This window comes from Dermochelys coriacea, chromosome 2 (assembly GCF_009764565.3).
Source record: "Dermochelys coriacea isolate rDerCor1 chromosome 2, rDerCor1.pri.v4, whole genome shotgun sequence".
NCBI classification, from domain to species: Eukaryota; Metazoa; Chordata; order Testudines; family Dermochelyidae; genus Dermochelys; species Dermochelys coriacea.
Genome location: NC_050069.1, coordinates 224689710 through 224707290, shown reverse-complemented (window position 1 = coordinate 224707290; position 17581 = coordinate 224689710). Strand labels below are relative to the sequence as shown.

Below are 17581 nucleotides of genomic sequence, written 5' to 3'. Positions count from 1 at the left end.
ATGTTGGGCCAGATCCTCAGCTGGAGCAAATATTGTAGTTACATTGAAGTTAGTGGAGCTATTCTGACTTAGACCAGCAAAGGATCTGATCCATAGAACTTTGGGCCCTGTGCAGAGCATGAAGATGACACATTTCCTAGCTTGATCATAATAAATGTTCAGTAATAAAAATGACTTTCATAAAGATTGATGGAAAAGAATTATACAACTGAAAGTTGATATTAAACAAGTGATTATGGAAGATAATGTAGTTTGTGAAAAGTAAATAAACATGATCATTCTACATTGTGATGTATTAATTTCTCAGCCAGCATAGTATGATGTGCCATTGTGTGATGTCTCTCTCTTGCTTGTCTGTGGGAACAAAAAGTCGTAGTTTCCTATGCCTGCAGTCATTCTATAGCATATAGTCATTTTAAAACAATCCAAGAGAATATTCTTGCAAGTATCCCCCTGACAAAGTGGATAATCATTTGTCAGTTTGAATTGTATATGGTCATCTTTGTGAACCGAGCACAGTTCATTCTTTACATCAGTGCAATGTTGGTTGCAGTGATCTTTTGCATGTTTCTTCTTTTCATTTTGGTTTTGTTGCAATTATGTGCTGAAACTATACGTAAGTATATTGTATTGAACAAAACATGAACTTTTGGTTGGTTCTGTTAGTCACTAAACTAAAACACAAAATTTTGTCCTTGCCTATGTTTTCTTAGAATATTGGGGTTTTTTTTTTCAGTTTGAATCAACAGGACTGGGTCTTAGTAGTAGCAGGCTGCGCACTACACTAAACAGGATACAGGAGAGCCTGATTGATCTGGTAAGAAACTGGAATTTGTTAATGTTTGTTGAAATAAAGGAGGCATATTGTAAAAAGTATGGCAGTTAGTATGTAATATGGTTCATTAATTTTACCTTTCCCCACACTCTGTGTTTATGATAAGAATATCGTAATAGATTTCCTGCAGTTGTAGGTGAGTTTTTGTTCAAAATTACTTTGCATATATCTACAAAATTAATATGAAACTCCCAGATTCTTTCCTAATTTAATTATGCTTCAGTAATAACTTTTAACTTTTAACATTTGTTACCATTAAAAGTTGTGTTTAAAGCTCAAATTCTTCTTGTTTACGTCTAATGAAATTGGAGAATGGGAGGCTATGATGTTTTTAAACTGATACCCAGCATCCTACTTACAAAGTTCATTGCTAAAAATCTTGTAGAAGAATAGCAAGATCATGGTTTGTTGTAGAATTTACCTACAATAAAAGGAGACTGAGAGATGGTAATGGCATGATAAGTACTTTATTAAATCACTCAGATGGTAATTCATCCTGTCTAAAGTTTAGACTTTAAACTGATTGTTTTCTTTAATCCCCATCACCATTTCTAATGCACTTACTGTTCTAAGAGGTTTTTACATAAAGTAATGGCAAGCTTTCTAAATGTTCACACATTTAAATCCCTGAGAAAAGTATGTACATCTGTTATAGCGGTTTAACAGATTTTTTTCAGTGGTATAACTTTTAAATGACAGCTTAGTCTTGAGGAAAAAAGATGATATATAATTAATTTCTCACAACTTACATATTGTCACTTTTCCTGCCATACATGTGACAACATAGACACCATGACTCATTTTAACAATTGTTGTTCATGAAAAAGGGTAAATAAATACCATATTTGCATTAGACAGGCAGTAGATTACACTTTGTAGTACTCTGAGGGAGTAGCAAATATGAGAAGTTTTGCCTTTTATGTAGATGATTAAATGTTAGGCTTGTGCAATGCAACTGGAGAGCAAAAAACATATAGAAATATATATGCAAATATATATAGCAAAGGAGTGAAGAATCGTGCTTTTAGGAGGGTCAATCCATCCTCATCATCGTATCCACTCATTATACTCCACACCAGAACATAGCCATTATATGAACAACATACCCTCATATCTCAATGTCTGTAGTTGACCCGTTAACCTTTTACCCCCAATCAGGGATATTGCAGATTATATATTCCTTATGCTGAACTTCGTACCCCTTGATAATCTGTACGTTATTCCCTGATAACCAGAAACTTCTACGCTTAAACTCTGTACCGTTCACTTTTTTTAAACATCATCTTAATAAAGTTTATAAACCTTTTCTTTCCTTCTACTTTGAAATGTAAACACTTGAGGCACGACACTGAAATAATTTCCTACAACTTCTGTCTTAAATGGTTTGTATTGTAACATAGCCAAAAATTCAGTTTTACTATTTTGTAAAGCCACAATTTTCCAGAGACATATATGACCTAACTGCACATTTAGCAGTGGGGGCCATTGTCTGGCTAATTGGAAAAGGTGTGTGCCCCTTTAAGGGCTAGAGAGCCAGGGAGTGACTTTTTGCTGAAGTGGCATACCAGGTCAGTGTGGGGATGCTGATCCATCCCCCTGCAGGTGACTGGAAGAGAGTGGGGACTATATAGTGCCAGTGCAGTAAAAGTCCTTTTTTACCTGGGCCACTCAGAGCAACTCTTACCCTCCCATCCATGGAAGCAGTGAAATACTGGGTTTAGTCAGGAACCGCTGCACGCACTGCGCTAGTTGCTCCTTTCTTTGGGGGCTGAGAAGGAATTTTTCCCTCACCACCAGATAGGCCAAGGTTAAGTTGGGTGGATCACCTTTTCTGGAGCTGGTTCAGGGGGCTTAGTTGGGTAAACATGAAACGGGAGTTAGGCTGTGATGTCCCAACTCATAGTGTAAACATGGGGTAGATGTCCAGTGCAGGTACTCCATAGGGAAGGGATACAATGGGTTGGTAAATGATTTAAAGGACGTATTATTTAAAAGAGTGGAAATGGGGGGAGGCATTTGGGGCTCCTATGACTAGTTCAGCAGAGAGCCATTCCAGCCCTCCTTTTACCCCTCCCGACCCCGAACCCTCATTCAAAGTGGGAGGATGGTGAGGTCTCGCAAGTTCTCTGGGGAGCAGGATGGGTAAGGGGGAGAGAGCTGACAGAAGCCCCTAAGTATATATTGAAATGATTATGGAATTACCTGCACTCTACTTTTATCTGCCCAGTACTCCTATTTAAGAATAAAGTTGGTTTAATTAAACCACATCCAGCATTGCCTGTTCTCCTTCCAGCACAGTCGGACGATGGGAGATAGATGTCCAATTGTCATTGACTTTCATTAGGAGTGGGGCATCTAGGTGCCTTTTGTGCCTTTGAAACCCCCTCCGTATGTTGTTAGCGACACAACTAAGTGACTAAGGCCCTAAATCACTGTTTTATGAGAGATTGTTTAAAAAGCAATATTTATATGGTACCCATGGCGGCTTTTCGCTCATCTGCTGCCGAACGAGTAGAGGGAGCACACGTTAACTAATAACCCCAAATCCCTACACTGTACTGATATCTGTGATGATAATACAGTACGAAAATATTGTTGAACGTTAAAAATAAATCATGGACTCTTGTTTCCAAGGAAATGGAAGGGAAAAAACAGTGTTTCTGAAGTGAAGTAAGAAATGCGTAGAGAAAAATTTTTAAGTTTAAGCGGATAGCAGACAAATCAGTAAAACAGAACACTTCAGAAATAAAATGGTCCTGAATGTGTGTGTTTATTATTAAGTCATAGCTCCTGACTGTTTTTCTTCATATTGATTTTTCTTTTTATATGTAATAGGTTTATAAGCAAATCCATCCCAAGTGCATAGAGTAAATAGCTGGACCCTTCCCCCCCCCTCAAGTTATAGATAATGCTCATATCAGGTGAAATTTACTCTAAGTACCAAAAAGAAAAGGAGTACCGGTGGCACCTTAGAGACTAACAAATTTATTAGAGCATAAGCTTTCGTGAGCTACAGCTCACTTCATCGGATGCTCTAATAAATTTGTTAGTCTCTAAGGTGCCACCGGTACTCCTTTTCTTTTTGCGAATACAGACTAACACGGCTGCTACTCTGAAATCTAAGTACCAAGTAAGACCTAAAATTATCTCATATGCCATGTTCCTCAAGAAGTATCTCAGAACCTAGGAATCTTAGGTTCCTAGTTCCTAATGACTTGCAATAACCAGAAGATGTGAGAAGAGTCATGTTAGTATCTTGCAAACCTTCCAGTATAAAGTCTTATGCTGGTAAATTGAAATGATTTTTCTAGTTGGGCTAGCAGAAGGAAAGTGTTTTCTGCTTCTTCCCTGTCCTTACTAATTCTTGATTATTTGTGGAATTGAAGTACGATGGTCTTTCTTTTGTCAATGAAGGTGTCTCTCTCATGTTTATATTTGACCTATCGGGACCCTTTTCAATGTTCTTCTCTTTACACAGCCTGTACTTTCTGAAAATATTCTTGCTTACGTTTCCTCCTATTTGTATTTTAATGGAATCTTAGGGTTTGAATCTGGTTCTTATTGGGCTCTTCACATGTTGGGAATTCTGTCCTTTGCGTTGTCTTCCATTAAAAGTAACATTCTTAGTGGTTGTCATTTCTGCCAGGAAGGTGATTGCAACCCCAGATGGCAGATCCTCCCGATACTGATTTTTCATAAAGAAAGCCTGTCAAGATTCCTTCCCCACTTTGAACTCTAGGGTATAGATGTGGGGACCTGCATGAAAACCTCCTAAGCTTACTTTTACCAGCTTAGGTTAAAACTTCCCCAAGGTACAAACTATTTTACCTTTTGCCCTTGGACTTCCACTGCCACCACCAAACGTCTAACCGGATTTATTTTTGAGAAGGGGTTGTTTGGAAACATCTTCCCCCCCAAAAATCCTCACCAAAACCTTGCATCCCCCTTCCTGGGGAAGGTTTGATAAAAATCCTCACCAATTTGCATAGGTGAACACAGACCCAAACCCTTGGATCTTAAGAACAATGAAAAAAGCATTCAGTTTCTTACCAGAAGAATTTTAATAGACGAAACAGTAAAAAGAATCCCCTCTGTAAAATCAGGATGGTAAATACCTTACAGGATAATTAGATTCAAAACATAGAGAATCCCTCGAGGCAAAACCTTAAGTTACAAAAAGACACAAAGACAGGAATATCCATTCCATTCAGCACAGCTTATTTTCTCAGTCATTTAAAGAAATCATAATCTAACGCATATCTAGCTAGATTACTTACTTAAGTTCTAAGACTCCATTCCTGTTCTGTCCCTGGCAAAAGCATCACAAAGACAGAGAGAGAGGGAGCTTTGTTTCTCCCTCCCCCAGCTTTTGAAAGTATCTTGTCTCCTCATTGGTCATTTTGGTCAGGTGCCAGCGAGGTTATCCTAGCTTCTTAACCCTTTACAGGTGAAAGGATTTTTCCTCTGGCCAGGAGGGATTTTAAAGGTGTTTACCCTTCCCTTTATATTTATGACAAAGCCATATTCCATCCTTATCCTAGTTTTTAATCACGATTGTCAGATTTCCATCTTAAACTAGAACTTGGTATGTTACTAAATTCTCTCAGCCTCCTCTGAAGGCTAGACTTTGTTGTCTGGATTCAGGAGCCTTGAGTTATTTAGATGGGTCTAAGCCTTTTGGAAAGTCATAAAGGCTGAATATTGCCTTTGTTTCCCGCTTGGATTTCCCCAAACTTTGCTCCAAGTCTCAAGTGGTAATTTCATGATGGAGGCAGGAAGGTTACCTACAAATAATTGAAGTTCTCCTTATGCATGTGTGGATTCTTGCTGAACCTCCCTACTTTCCTATTTCTTCAGGCATCCTAAGCTACCAGGTGCATCCCTCGAAAAAACCTGATAAGAATCTGTCCCAGCTTCTCAGAATCATTATATCAACAACAAATGAGTTTAAATGGAGGTATGAAAGGGCTTAACCAAACCCTTGAGAAAGTTCATCACCTGAAACAAGACCCTAATAGCTAAAGCTAAAACTAGAATTGGGTGCTGGAATATGAGAACTGTGTCTCACTAGGAAACTGAGTAAAGTAATTTGAGGAATGACTCAGTTCAATATTAGCATTCTTGGAGTGAGCTAAATGAGATGGACAATTCTATTCATATAATATCAGAGTACTCTATTCAGGAAGGCAAGATGATACCCCATATAGAGGGAGTTGGAGTACTCCTCAGCAAAAAGGCAACACAAGATCTACAGGAATGGAAACCAGTTGACTCACGAATTATACTAATATAACTATCATTCAGTGTTATGTACCTACCAATGACCGTGATGAACAAGTAAAGGATGCATTCTACAGCAAGTTGCAAGATGTACTTGTGATGCTGGTAAACCATGTGCAGGCTGTTGCCAAGGCTATACGTGTCTGCTGAGCACTGATAAATTCATAGGTGGAAACCAGACCAGTTCACCAGTATGTTAATATTGTTTAAGATGGGTGTTAGACTTGAAATGATGTGTTCAGTGTTTAGACTCTATAAAATGCTTGTAAGTTGCTGCATGCATTAATCTTGCTTGCAATGTCTATACCCCATTCTGTAAGATATGTAGGTTTTGCTTTATAATTGTAAAAATGCCTGATCTGAACTTGTGAACCTAGACAGCAAGAGTGGTAATCAAAAAGGACTATTAAAGCTGAATGGGCTATTTTAAGACAAAAACTCAGTTGATTGCCCTATCTGCCGAGGAAGAACTTATGTCCAGGAGCACTTGTCCAATCGGTTTGAAGTCTGGGGGAAGGGCATATAAAGATGCTCACAAGAAGAAAAAGTTCTTTTTGCTTTTTGGACTCCTACAAGGGCTGGAGCTGAGAAACAAAAACGGAGATCTCCAGGGTCAACCTGGATTTGCCCTAAAAGACATTCAGTGGACAGACTACTACATCTCTGTCACCTTTTTAGAACCATACACTGTAACACATTTGTGCTTATATATTGCCTGTTTTAACCTGTAAGTAACTCTCATTTCTTTTTTCCTAATTAATAAATCCTTAGTTTATGATTGGATTGGCAACCAGCACTGTCTTTGGTGTGAGATTTAAGGTACAGATTGACCTCTGGTAAGTGACTGGTTTCTTAGAACTAGAAGCAATCTGAATATTTTGTGATTTTTGGTGTAAGTGACCATTTATCACTAAGTCTAGTTTGCCTGTGTGCCCCAGAGGACTGTCTGTGACTCCATGGTAAGAGTGTTACAGTGATCCAGGAGTTCACATTTGTTACTGGGTTGATGAAATGTAGTTATAGAACATATTATCAGTTTTGGGTGTCTGCCCTGCTTTTAGACAGCATGCCCTAAGGTTGGCACTCACTGTGATGAACCACTGCAGAGAGCATGACAATACTAAATCAGATGCATGCTTATGATGTCATTCTGTTTATGGATGATATGAATACACAAGTTCATAGTGACAACCTCAGATACAATCATTTCATGGTTAAAACGAAGCTGGGAGGTGAGCAGGTTGTGGTGATAGATTTACTAAATTGTGTAGTATATATAACCTGTGCATGCAGGGGGGTAAAACACTTTTTTCCCTTCTTGGAAGAAAGAAACTAACATGGCAATCAAATGATGGAAATCACTGACAAATAATTGGGTCACATTGCCATCAGCAGGTGGTGGAGAAGATCAGTGCTGGTTAAAAAGTCTCCTACAATTGCTGTTACAGAAAGTGACCACTATCATGTCAGAACAGTTTAAAAAAAAACTATAAGAAAAGAGATGGTATTTGATGTGAAGAAACTGTCTGACCTCGGAATGAGAGAGGATTTTAAAATCAAGCTCTCAAATGGATTCCAAGAACTATGAGTAATGAATGATTATATACAATAACAAAGAGCTCACTTTAGATATGTTTACTGGGAAGCTGCCAAAATTTCACTTGGACCAAGAAGATCAAGGAAAGAAGAGAGGATACAGCCAAGCACGTGAAAGTTGATTCAAGAAAGAAAAGCCTTAAAAATGAGGCAAGCATAGGTCAATGATGCTGCAACAGGAAGACGTAGGAAAAAATTAAGTTGGAGCAGAAAGAATGGCTTGACAAAAAAAGTGAGAGAAGATGAAAAAGCTTGAGTCAGGCAATTCTCGGGTGTGTAAGCAATTATCATCATGGTTCCAGAGTCACAATGGTATTGTAAAAGCAAAAGATGGAAGACTGTTAGCAATGGAAGCATAACAGAAGGAACAGTGGTGGGAAGATTTTAATGAAGTACTCAATGAACTAGAGCCAAGAATTCCAATTGATAGATACAAAGAAGAAGGTGCACAATTAAAGATTTCACTGGTAGAAATGTCAGAAGCAGAAAAAGAAGAAATAATTAAGCAACTAAAAAAATAGCAAAGCACCTGGTCAAGATAAGATCACTGCTGAAAAGTTTAAAACTGAAAGAAGTAGTACATGAAATACATACATTTTCATACACTTTGTAATATAGTTTGCAAGAAAGATTTCTACTCACAGGAGTGGAAATCAGCTGTGATCTGTAAATTACCAAAAAGCCCACCCCACTAGTGTGCAACCATTGGTGAGGAATAACACGACTTTCCATACCCAGAAAAGTGTTCTGTAGTGTACTATTGAACAGAATCAAGCTGGTCAGAGAAGAAAAACTGTGTACTGAGCCAGCAGGTTTTAGACTGAAAAGATCATGTATAAATCACATCTTTATCCTCTTTCAAGGATAAGATTAGTCTTAAATTATAGATTTCACCAAACCTATTGATTGTTGTCAAGATTCTTTCCCCACTCTGAACTCTAGGGTACAGATATGGGGACCTGCATGAAAACCCCCTAAGCTTATTTTTACCAGCTTAGGTTAAAACTTCCCCAAGGTACAAACTATTTTACCTTTTGCCCTTGGACTTTATTGCTGCCACCACCAAGCGTCTAACAAATATATAACAGGGAAAGAGCCCGCTTGGAAATGTCTTTCCTCTCAAAATCCTCCCCAAACCCTACATCCCCTTTTCTGGGGAAGACTTGATAAAAATCTTCACCAATTTGCCTAGGTGAACACAGACCCAAACCCTTGGATCTTAAGAACAATGAAAAAGCAATTAGGTTCTTAAAAGAAGAATTTTAATTAAAGAAAAAGTAAAAAGAATCACCTCTGTAAAATCAGGATGATAAATACCTTACAGGGTAATCAGATTCAAAACATAGAGAATCCTTCTAGGCAAAACCTTAAGTTACAAAAAGACACAAAAATAGGAATATACATTCCATTAAGCACAGCTTATTTTATCAGCCATTTAAACAAAACAGAATCTAATGCATATCTAGGTAGATTACTTACTTAAGTTCTAAGACTCCATTCCTTTTCTGTTCCCGGAAAAAGCATCACACAGACAGAGAAAACCTTTGTTTCTCCCCCCACCCCCGTCCAGCTTTGAAAGTATCTTATCTCCTCATTGGTCATTTTGGCCGGGTGCCAGCAAGGTTATCCTAGCTTCTTAACCCTTTACAGATTAAAGGGTTTTTCCTCTGGCCAGGAGGGATTTTAAAGTGTTTATTTTTCCCTTTATATTTATGACAATTGTATTTATAGTTCCTGTGAAAGATGTGTTAATGGCTAAAATGCTGTGTGAAAGCTCAAAATGCTGTGTTAAGACAAAGTGAAGAGACCGACTGGTTTGATACCATTACTGGAATGCAGTGGTGCTTTTGATCACCTCTTCTCTTCTGCATTGTGATAGATCATGTGATGCTAAAAGCAGCATTAAAGGAAGATGCAAGAATTATGTGGAGTAGAAGAAAACCTAAGATCTTGACTTTGCAAGTGACTTTTTGTGGGACACAGATGATGATGCTATGGAAAAGACCACTACCAATGTCAAATGTGAGGCTGTCAAAGTAGGATTAAGAATCAGCCAAAAGAAAATGAAAGTTATGATCATTTTAAAGAGATGTCAGCAATGATGATGCATATATGATTGATAGTGAAGAATACACATGGTTAATGAGTTTGTACATCTTGGAAGCACAAATAGTGCTGATTGCCAACACCATGAGGAGGTGAAAGCAAGAAATGAGGAGGCAAGTAGAGTCTTTTGAGAATGGCAAATATTTAGAGAAATAAGGAGATTCACACAAGAGCTAAGACCAAGTTATACAATGCCATTGTTAAATCCACACTGATATATGCTTCTGAAACTTGGCAAATGCTAGAAACTTAACAGAAAACTTAATGCATTCCACCTGAGATGCTTGCAAAGGATACTTGGTGCAAAGGATACTGGTGGGATAAAGTAACCAACGTAGATGTATTACAAGGAATGGCCAGCAGATTGTAGAGACAATGATTGGAGAAAGAAAGTTAGAGTGGTGGGGATGTGTTGTCCAGATGTGTAAAAACTATTCCCAGACAATCCCTTGATTGGATATTGCCTGGTGGAAGGCTTGAAAAGAGGAGGACAGCAGATATAAGAAAGCATTTGAGAAAGATTTTCATTGTCATGGAAGCAAACTATAAAGGAGCAAGAAATATGGCATTAGATGACGGTGGAAAGGCTGGATTGCCTCGTGTCACAACGCACAAGAACATCTAATAAACGAAAACTTCTTTGAAGTGTGCTCAATAATTAATGTGGAGAGAAACTTGAAGAGCAGTTAGGAGGTAGTCTGTCTTACAAGATCTGTTTGGAACCCTCTATTTAAGATATTTATATGGCTCCTATTACTGTTGTATGTGAGCACTCAGTCTTTTAATATATTTGTCACATCATCCCTGTAACATGTGAAGTACTGTTATCATTTCTCAGCTGGAGAACTCCTGTGACAGAGCAGGGAATTGAACTTGGAATGTTATATCTTTGGTCAATATATGCCTATCCACTGGTAAATCATATGGCTTTGGAGCAGTTTGTGGGGCCAGCCGGCCAAGTCAACCAATTTTCCTGGTGTAGATCTGCAGAGGCAATTATTTAGACACTCGAATTACTAGTAAGTAACTTCCCTATGTTGCTTGTTGAAGGAAAGTAGTTTTTTTGTTTAGTTGGATTTTTCTAAGACATTGGTTCCCAGACTTGTTCCGCCACTTGTGCAGGGAAAGCCCCTGGCGGGCCGGGCTCCTTTGTTTACCTGCCGCGTCCGCAGGTTCGGCCGATCGTGGCTCCCAGTGGGCACGGTTCGCTGCTCCAGGCCAATGGGAGCTGATGGAAGCAGCGCGGGCCAAGGGACGTACTGGCCGCTGCTTCCAGCACCTCCCATTGGCCTGGAGCCGCGAACCGCGGCCACTGGGAGCTGTGATCAGCCGAACCTGCGGACGCGACAGGTAAACAAACCAGCCTGGCCCACCAGGGGCTTTCCCTGCACAAGTGGCGGAACAAGTTTAGGTTCTAGGATATTGAAAATAGCTGCTCCTCTAATCAGTACCCTGAGCATTTATCTCATTTTCTAGACAAAGTATCAAACTGTTTCATTCCAAAGGAAAAAAAAAATTGGGGACACTTTGTTCAAGAAAACAAAATGTTTCATCATGAAATAATGTAAAAGTAATATAAAATAATAAACGAAAACTTTCAAATGGAAATTATCAAACAATGTCAAAATTTTGTCTACACTAAATTTTATTGAATCAAAAAATTTTCATTTGGAAATTTTTGTTTTCACTGGAAATGTTGTCAGAATCTATATATGATTTTGTGAAAAATTTCAGGGTAGTTGAAACAGCATTTTCTGATTGAAAACTTAAGCAAAGATGGAGATTCGCAAAAGCACCTAAGGGATTTAGGAGCACAATCCTCCAATGATTTCAAGCACTTTTGAAACTCCCCTTATTGTTATACTTTGTTGCCTAATATCAATTTGATGAGATTTTTTTCTTGTAATACTTGCTTTGAATGTATCTTTATTTTTTCCTTATTTGTACTTTATAAGGCCCAGGCTCAAGAGATGCTGTGTGGGTCCTGTCGGGGAACTTCACTTGGCATTGAGGGCACTTAGCAATTTACAGGATTGTGCTTACATGCTCTTTTGGTGCTGCATTTTCCCTGTTTGACTTAACTAAAGGAGGCATTTTGCACTGTATTATAAATGTACCCAGTGTACTTGTAGCCATGTCAGTCCCAGGATCTTAGAGAGAGAAAGTGGGTGAAGTAATAAAAGATGTTACTGATGGTTTTTTCCCCAAAAGAGCTACATCTTTCTAATGGCAGCACTAGAAAAATTAGTATAGCATGATCTGAAATGAAAAAATTATTTTGATATTTAAATGATATAGTTAGGTTTGGTAAAATTCCAACACAATCTACATACTTCACTTGCGGGAGCTAATGTGAAAGAGGTTGCTAGGAGCTCATATAGTGATTGGGTAATAAATTTTGTGTCTATAAATAAATACTTGCCATCTTTGTCTAAAGAAAATATTTGCAGACTAACAGATAAAGTCAATTGAAGAATATGTTTTAAAGTGGCTGACAGTGCAATTACATTCTGAAGAATAAAATAACTTTATTTCCTCCGTATTTTGGTTGACCGGCTTTGTGTCTGTCTCTGGGATCTTTAGACTCTCTCACATTTAACATGTCATACTAAATCTTGGATAGTGTATACAAAGCTTCTATAACTCCACCCTAAAGGATAACTTTAGTACCTATCTGTGTGTGCAATCTGGTGGAGAGCAATAATCCTTTATGAATTACAGGGAGACCTCTGATTTATGACACAGTTTGTTTCTCAGAATTGCATTGTAAATCAGAACTGCTTTTCCCATAGGAATCAATGGTATAAAGGGGGGATTGGTTCCTGAACCAAGGCTTGATGCACTATTTTCACCACAATAACCCAGATTTTTGTACTAAATGAATTATAGATGACTAATGTAGCAACATCAATATATTTATTTGGTAAGCAGCATTCAAACAAACATAAAATCACACATGCTTTGACTTTTTCTTAATATCCATTTTTGTTTCAATATTAATATTTTGCGTTTCTTAGAAGTGCACTGGATTTATGCTTTTCTGCCATTTAAAAACATTTTTTTTGAACCACAAAGAACAGCAACTCAGTATCTTAAGTCAGGCTGGGCAGATAGCCAGAGAGACAGGCAGCTGCTCAGAATGCTGGAAACATATTGTGCAGAATTGGGCTTGCTTTTTACAGAGTTGCTTGTAAATAACTTCATGGTTGCCTTATAATGAATGGAACTGGAAGGGGGGTCCCTTGCAGTCGCTTGTCTGATTGGCTTCCATGGCCAGGGTAGCTTGTTGCCAGGTAGCCTTGCCGCTTGTTTGTGATTGGCTGATCCCAGGGCTGAAAGACAATCAGTGACTGGCTGAGGCTCAGCTTGTGATGTGTACTGTTCTGCCAGCTGTCTTTTGTCATAAGGGCAAAACAAGCGTCATTGGGGCGAAACAGGCAGTCAACTGAAAAATGTTGAAAGTGGCGTCCGACGTAAGTCGGGCGTCGTAAGTCTGAGGACTCCCTGTACATGCTTATTTAAGAACACTGGATTTTAATCTATATCTATTGTGAGAAATGCTTAATCAGATTGCTCAACTTTCTGTGCTTCAGATATGCACGACACAAGCTCAAATTACCACAAATGGTAAAAATGATAGAGGAAGAGGCTTAAAAAGATGTAGCATTAAAAAAAAAAAGAATGTGTTGAAGTTTTCTATAACTTTTTCAGGAGTCAGTATTTCTGATGTCATTACTTAGAGTAAACCAGTGAAATAAAACCAGGCTTGTTATGGGATCATTATAAAATTGAATCTACAATAATTGAAGTCTTATAATGAAGTGCAGTCAAGAAGCATGTATTATATAGCATTTGGTACAGAGATAAATGTGGCACTGTCAAAAGTACTATATGTCAAGTTTTTTATTTCAGATGTCTGTTGAATCAGATTTTATAAGGTAGTGGTCTCATGCTGCCTACAATGAGTATGTTAAAAAGTAATCTACTACTGCACCCCTGAGGAAAATATTCAGAATGCTTACCAGAGTCTGGTATTTCTACTGTTGTGATGATTAGTGTTTTCTGATTATACCATTTTCAGGCACCAAATAGTAAATCTTCTGGACTGGCAGACTTCCAAACTAAGAACTCTGTATGCTACTGCTAAACCCTGTTGAAGATGTAATCATACATCAAACCTTTCACCAGTGTTATAGGCTGGAATTGGGGATTTTAAATTAATTTTCTCCAATTTTTAGTTAGTGGTCACTTTATTTCTCACTAATCTTGCCTTCTGGAGTAGAATGAGGGCACTTAGAACAAGGGAATGCTATACAAAACTCAGTACACAAAAATAAAACTGACAAGTAAGGAGAATCAGTAGTTATCTTATTATAGTAAAATCTTACTGCAGATTAGATTTACTTTATAAGTATCCTACAAGATTGTATGAGTGCATGTTCAGCAATTTTTCCTGAACCTTGGAACTGAAGAACCATGACAATCAAGATAACAGCTGGGTATACTGATACTTTTTTCCTACAAATTTCTTTAGGACAAATTATGTATTTCAAGGAAATACTTCCCCTCCTAGTCTTTATATCTAATTAACCTTTGAAAATGTGTAGATCAGTAGTGGGCAACACTCGGGAATGGCGAACAGAGCTGCGGGGGGCTGTTCCTCCGGATGGTCAATGTCAGCAAAATGTCTCGCAGCCCACAATCAGATTACCCTGATGGGCCGCAGGTTGACCACCACTGGTGTAGATTAATAAAATTAATCATAAATGTGACCCTTTAGAAGTAGCTTTATATGGATTGCATTTCTTCATATTAGTCAGCAGAAAAGGCTGGTACAGCTGTGGTGCTAACGAGAGCACTAAAGGAAATGGAAAAAGTCCTGAGTTTAAAGCAATTTAACCTTTTCTCAAAGGCACTGGCTTGACAAATGTCCACAAACCGATGCCCCAATCACTGACTCTGTGAGAACTCCATCCCATCCCATCATCTATTGGTTCCCACAACCTCAGGTGCTGAATACTTGGGGAATAAATGTATAATTTAGTCTTCATATACATTAGGACCTTGGGCCATGCAGCCTACAACAAGGGTGTAATTTTGTAGTAGTAGAGATAAGATTATCAATCCAGTGATGCCATCAAGTCATCTTATGTAAGTACCCAGCATCCTGTAAGTTGTGACTTGTGATTACTGATGATCTAGAGAGGAAACTTCCAATTCCAGTTCCCTACCTCATCAGATACCCAAACAGCTTCTTTACGATCTGCACAGTTTAATCAACCAGTTTAATCAACAGTGGCTTAATTGTTGCCTAATATTGTTGATGCCAGTATTGTACTTGCAAATGACTTTTAAGATTGAGCTGTTTGAGGAAACCATATATAACAAAATACTTACATTTCATTACAGACCTATTTGTTCATGTACACTATCAGATATTTTAAGAATTAATATTGTTTGATCTGCATTTTCTGTAAATCAGAACAGTCCGCAGTACTCCTTAGAAAGAAGGATATAAACATTTTAATACAGTATGTAGAATGGCAGACTGAAGAGTAATCTTGGGAAATCATTGTTGGATGGAAATGTAATTTTAACACATTCTTCTTTTCTGTGGATATTTTCCCACAACAATATAGATCTTTTAGCAATAACAGTAGGTCAGAATCTACAAAGTACCATAAAAATCTTCTCAATTACATTATATTATACTAAATGCAACAAAAATAACTTATTTTTGTTACCTCATTCTCCCACGTACTCTCGTCCTGTTTGGCCTGCATGTAGTGTATTGTCTGATACATTGATGGCTAGGTTTCAGGGGCAGTGACTTTCTTCTTTGTTACTTGTCTGTACAGTGCCCAACACAAAGAGGCCCTGATCATCTTTTGGGCTTCTTAGTTGCCACTGTAATAAAAATAAGAAATAATAGTAATACTAAGAGTCTCTCCATGCAGTTGTGTGATCTGGTTGCCTGCAGTTAGTTACTAGGCTGAGGAGACTTGATCATGATTTACAAATTGCTATCCTAAACTGGACAGCAATTTGCTCCCTTCAGAATTTTTTTTATCTTTATTTTGTGCGCACTTAAGACTTCCATTTTAACAGTTTAATTTTAATTCGTGGAGCTAAGCCCCTCATTAGAGTGGTGGCTGCTAGTCACGTTGTGCAGATGTTTTAATCTTCTAAAAGGTAATCTTTGCAAGCTTCACAATTCCTACAAGGTAGGTTCTTTTCTGATGGAGCATAATAATTAATTTATTTTAGATGTTACATGGTTTTCTTTGAAAAACTAAATCGAGCGTAGAAACTGATGGCATTTAATGTATGGAATGAATGGCTTGTAGAGGAAGTGAACCTTATATAGGGTTAGCATGTTTCAGATCCCCGAAAAGAGAGCACTGCCGGGGAAGGGGAGCTGGAAAGGGGGGTAGAGTTGGGGGGTGCTGTAGGGGTGAGTGTGTATTGAGGGGTATTTGGGAGTGCTGGAGGTGGTACCAGGGGGTGCTCAAGGGGTGTGTATATAGAGAGGGGTATTTGGGGTGGTCCTATAAGGATATATGTACTAGAAATGGGTATTTGGGGGGGTATTGGAGAGGTGCATATGTACTGGAAGGGATATTTGGGGGGTGCAGAGGAGGGGGTACCTGGGGCCTCACTCTTGAGATGGGGGGCAGTCATGGTGGCAGGGTGGCTGACGCAGACCTGGGACGCAGCAACAGTCATCAGTCACCTGCCTCCCTGTGGGGCTCTCTATCTCCCCAGGGCTGGGAGCCTGGGTGGGCGGCATCTGGCATCTGTGAGGGACCAATCAGATGCAGATGCAGGGAAGGGACCATCAGGAAGTGAACCTATCGGGGTTCTTTCTGAGCTGCAATGGCTGCTCCTCAAAAAAACACAGACATTGCCTCTTATTTGAAAAATCTGTCCAGGCAGAGGGCGGAGGATCAAAATAGAGGCAATGTCTGGGAAAACCCGGACATTTGGTAACCCTAACCCCATATACAAAAGGAAGGTTTAGCATTAGCTTTGGATATGTGATAGAAGTCTCATAACTATACTGCTTCTTCAGTTTGTTCATTTAGATATAACCCATAATATTTTCTTTGAATGACTAGATGGCCCAGGGAATTGGATAGGATCCTGAGCCTTTCCACTCTAACTTGTTAATGTGAATAAATTCATTGGTTGTCAGTTGATTGTTTCAATTTGGGCTCTAAGTGATCAAAAACTGAAACACCTGATTTTTAGACTCTGGTTACTGTGCACAAAAATTCTAAGCTGGGTGCTTGTATTAGAAGAGTGCAGATGTCTGTGCTCACAAAGTTTCACATGAACAAGTGGAAACCAGATAGTGGCCCTACTGAAAATCAGTCTCTTGTTCCTAAAACTGCAGCAGCAAAATATGCATGAATAAAGCCCAGGTCTGCAAAGCAGAGTGGTTAATTACATGTGCAGAGTGTTTGCATTCCCAAGTACTTTGTATTTTGTGTGTGCAATATGCATCTGCTTATTTTTCAGAAAGACCTTAGGTGCATAATTTTTTTATATGTATCCCCTTGTTTGCAGAGATATTTATGAACACTGCACAGATCTTTCACTTTATGCCAAGTGAGTTAATGTATAAAATTGCTAGTAGCAAAAGTTTCTGAAGACTGTGTTTGTATATGTGTATGTGTGTGTGTAATATATATAATTAAAAAGTTGATAATCTCGATATAACTTGATTTAGGTTTTGACAGAATTTCAGATATTTACTAGGAC

At 38.5% G+C, this 17581-nt stretch overlaps 1 protein-coding gene across 8 annotated transcripts in view; it reads left to right on the top strand.

The window, feature by feature from the left end:
• The window catches only part of VPS50 (VPS50 subunit of EARP/GARPII complex), a 185539-nt gene that overhangs the window by 134557 nt on the left and 33401 nt on the right, over positions 1-17581 (top strand). For 6 of the 8 annotated variants that reach the window (XM_038389581.2, XM_038389579.2, XM_043509298.1 and 3 more), the window contains one exon: positions 737-817. The exons of 1 other annotated variant lie outside the window; for it this stretch is intronic. In XM_038389581.2, the coding sequence (XP_038245509.1) occupies positions 737-817 (81 nt within the window). Of the gene's footprint in view, positions 1-736; positions 818-17581 lie in introns of those variants that run through there. One more of the 8 variants, XM_043509303.1, reaches the window with a different exon arrangement.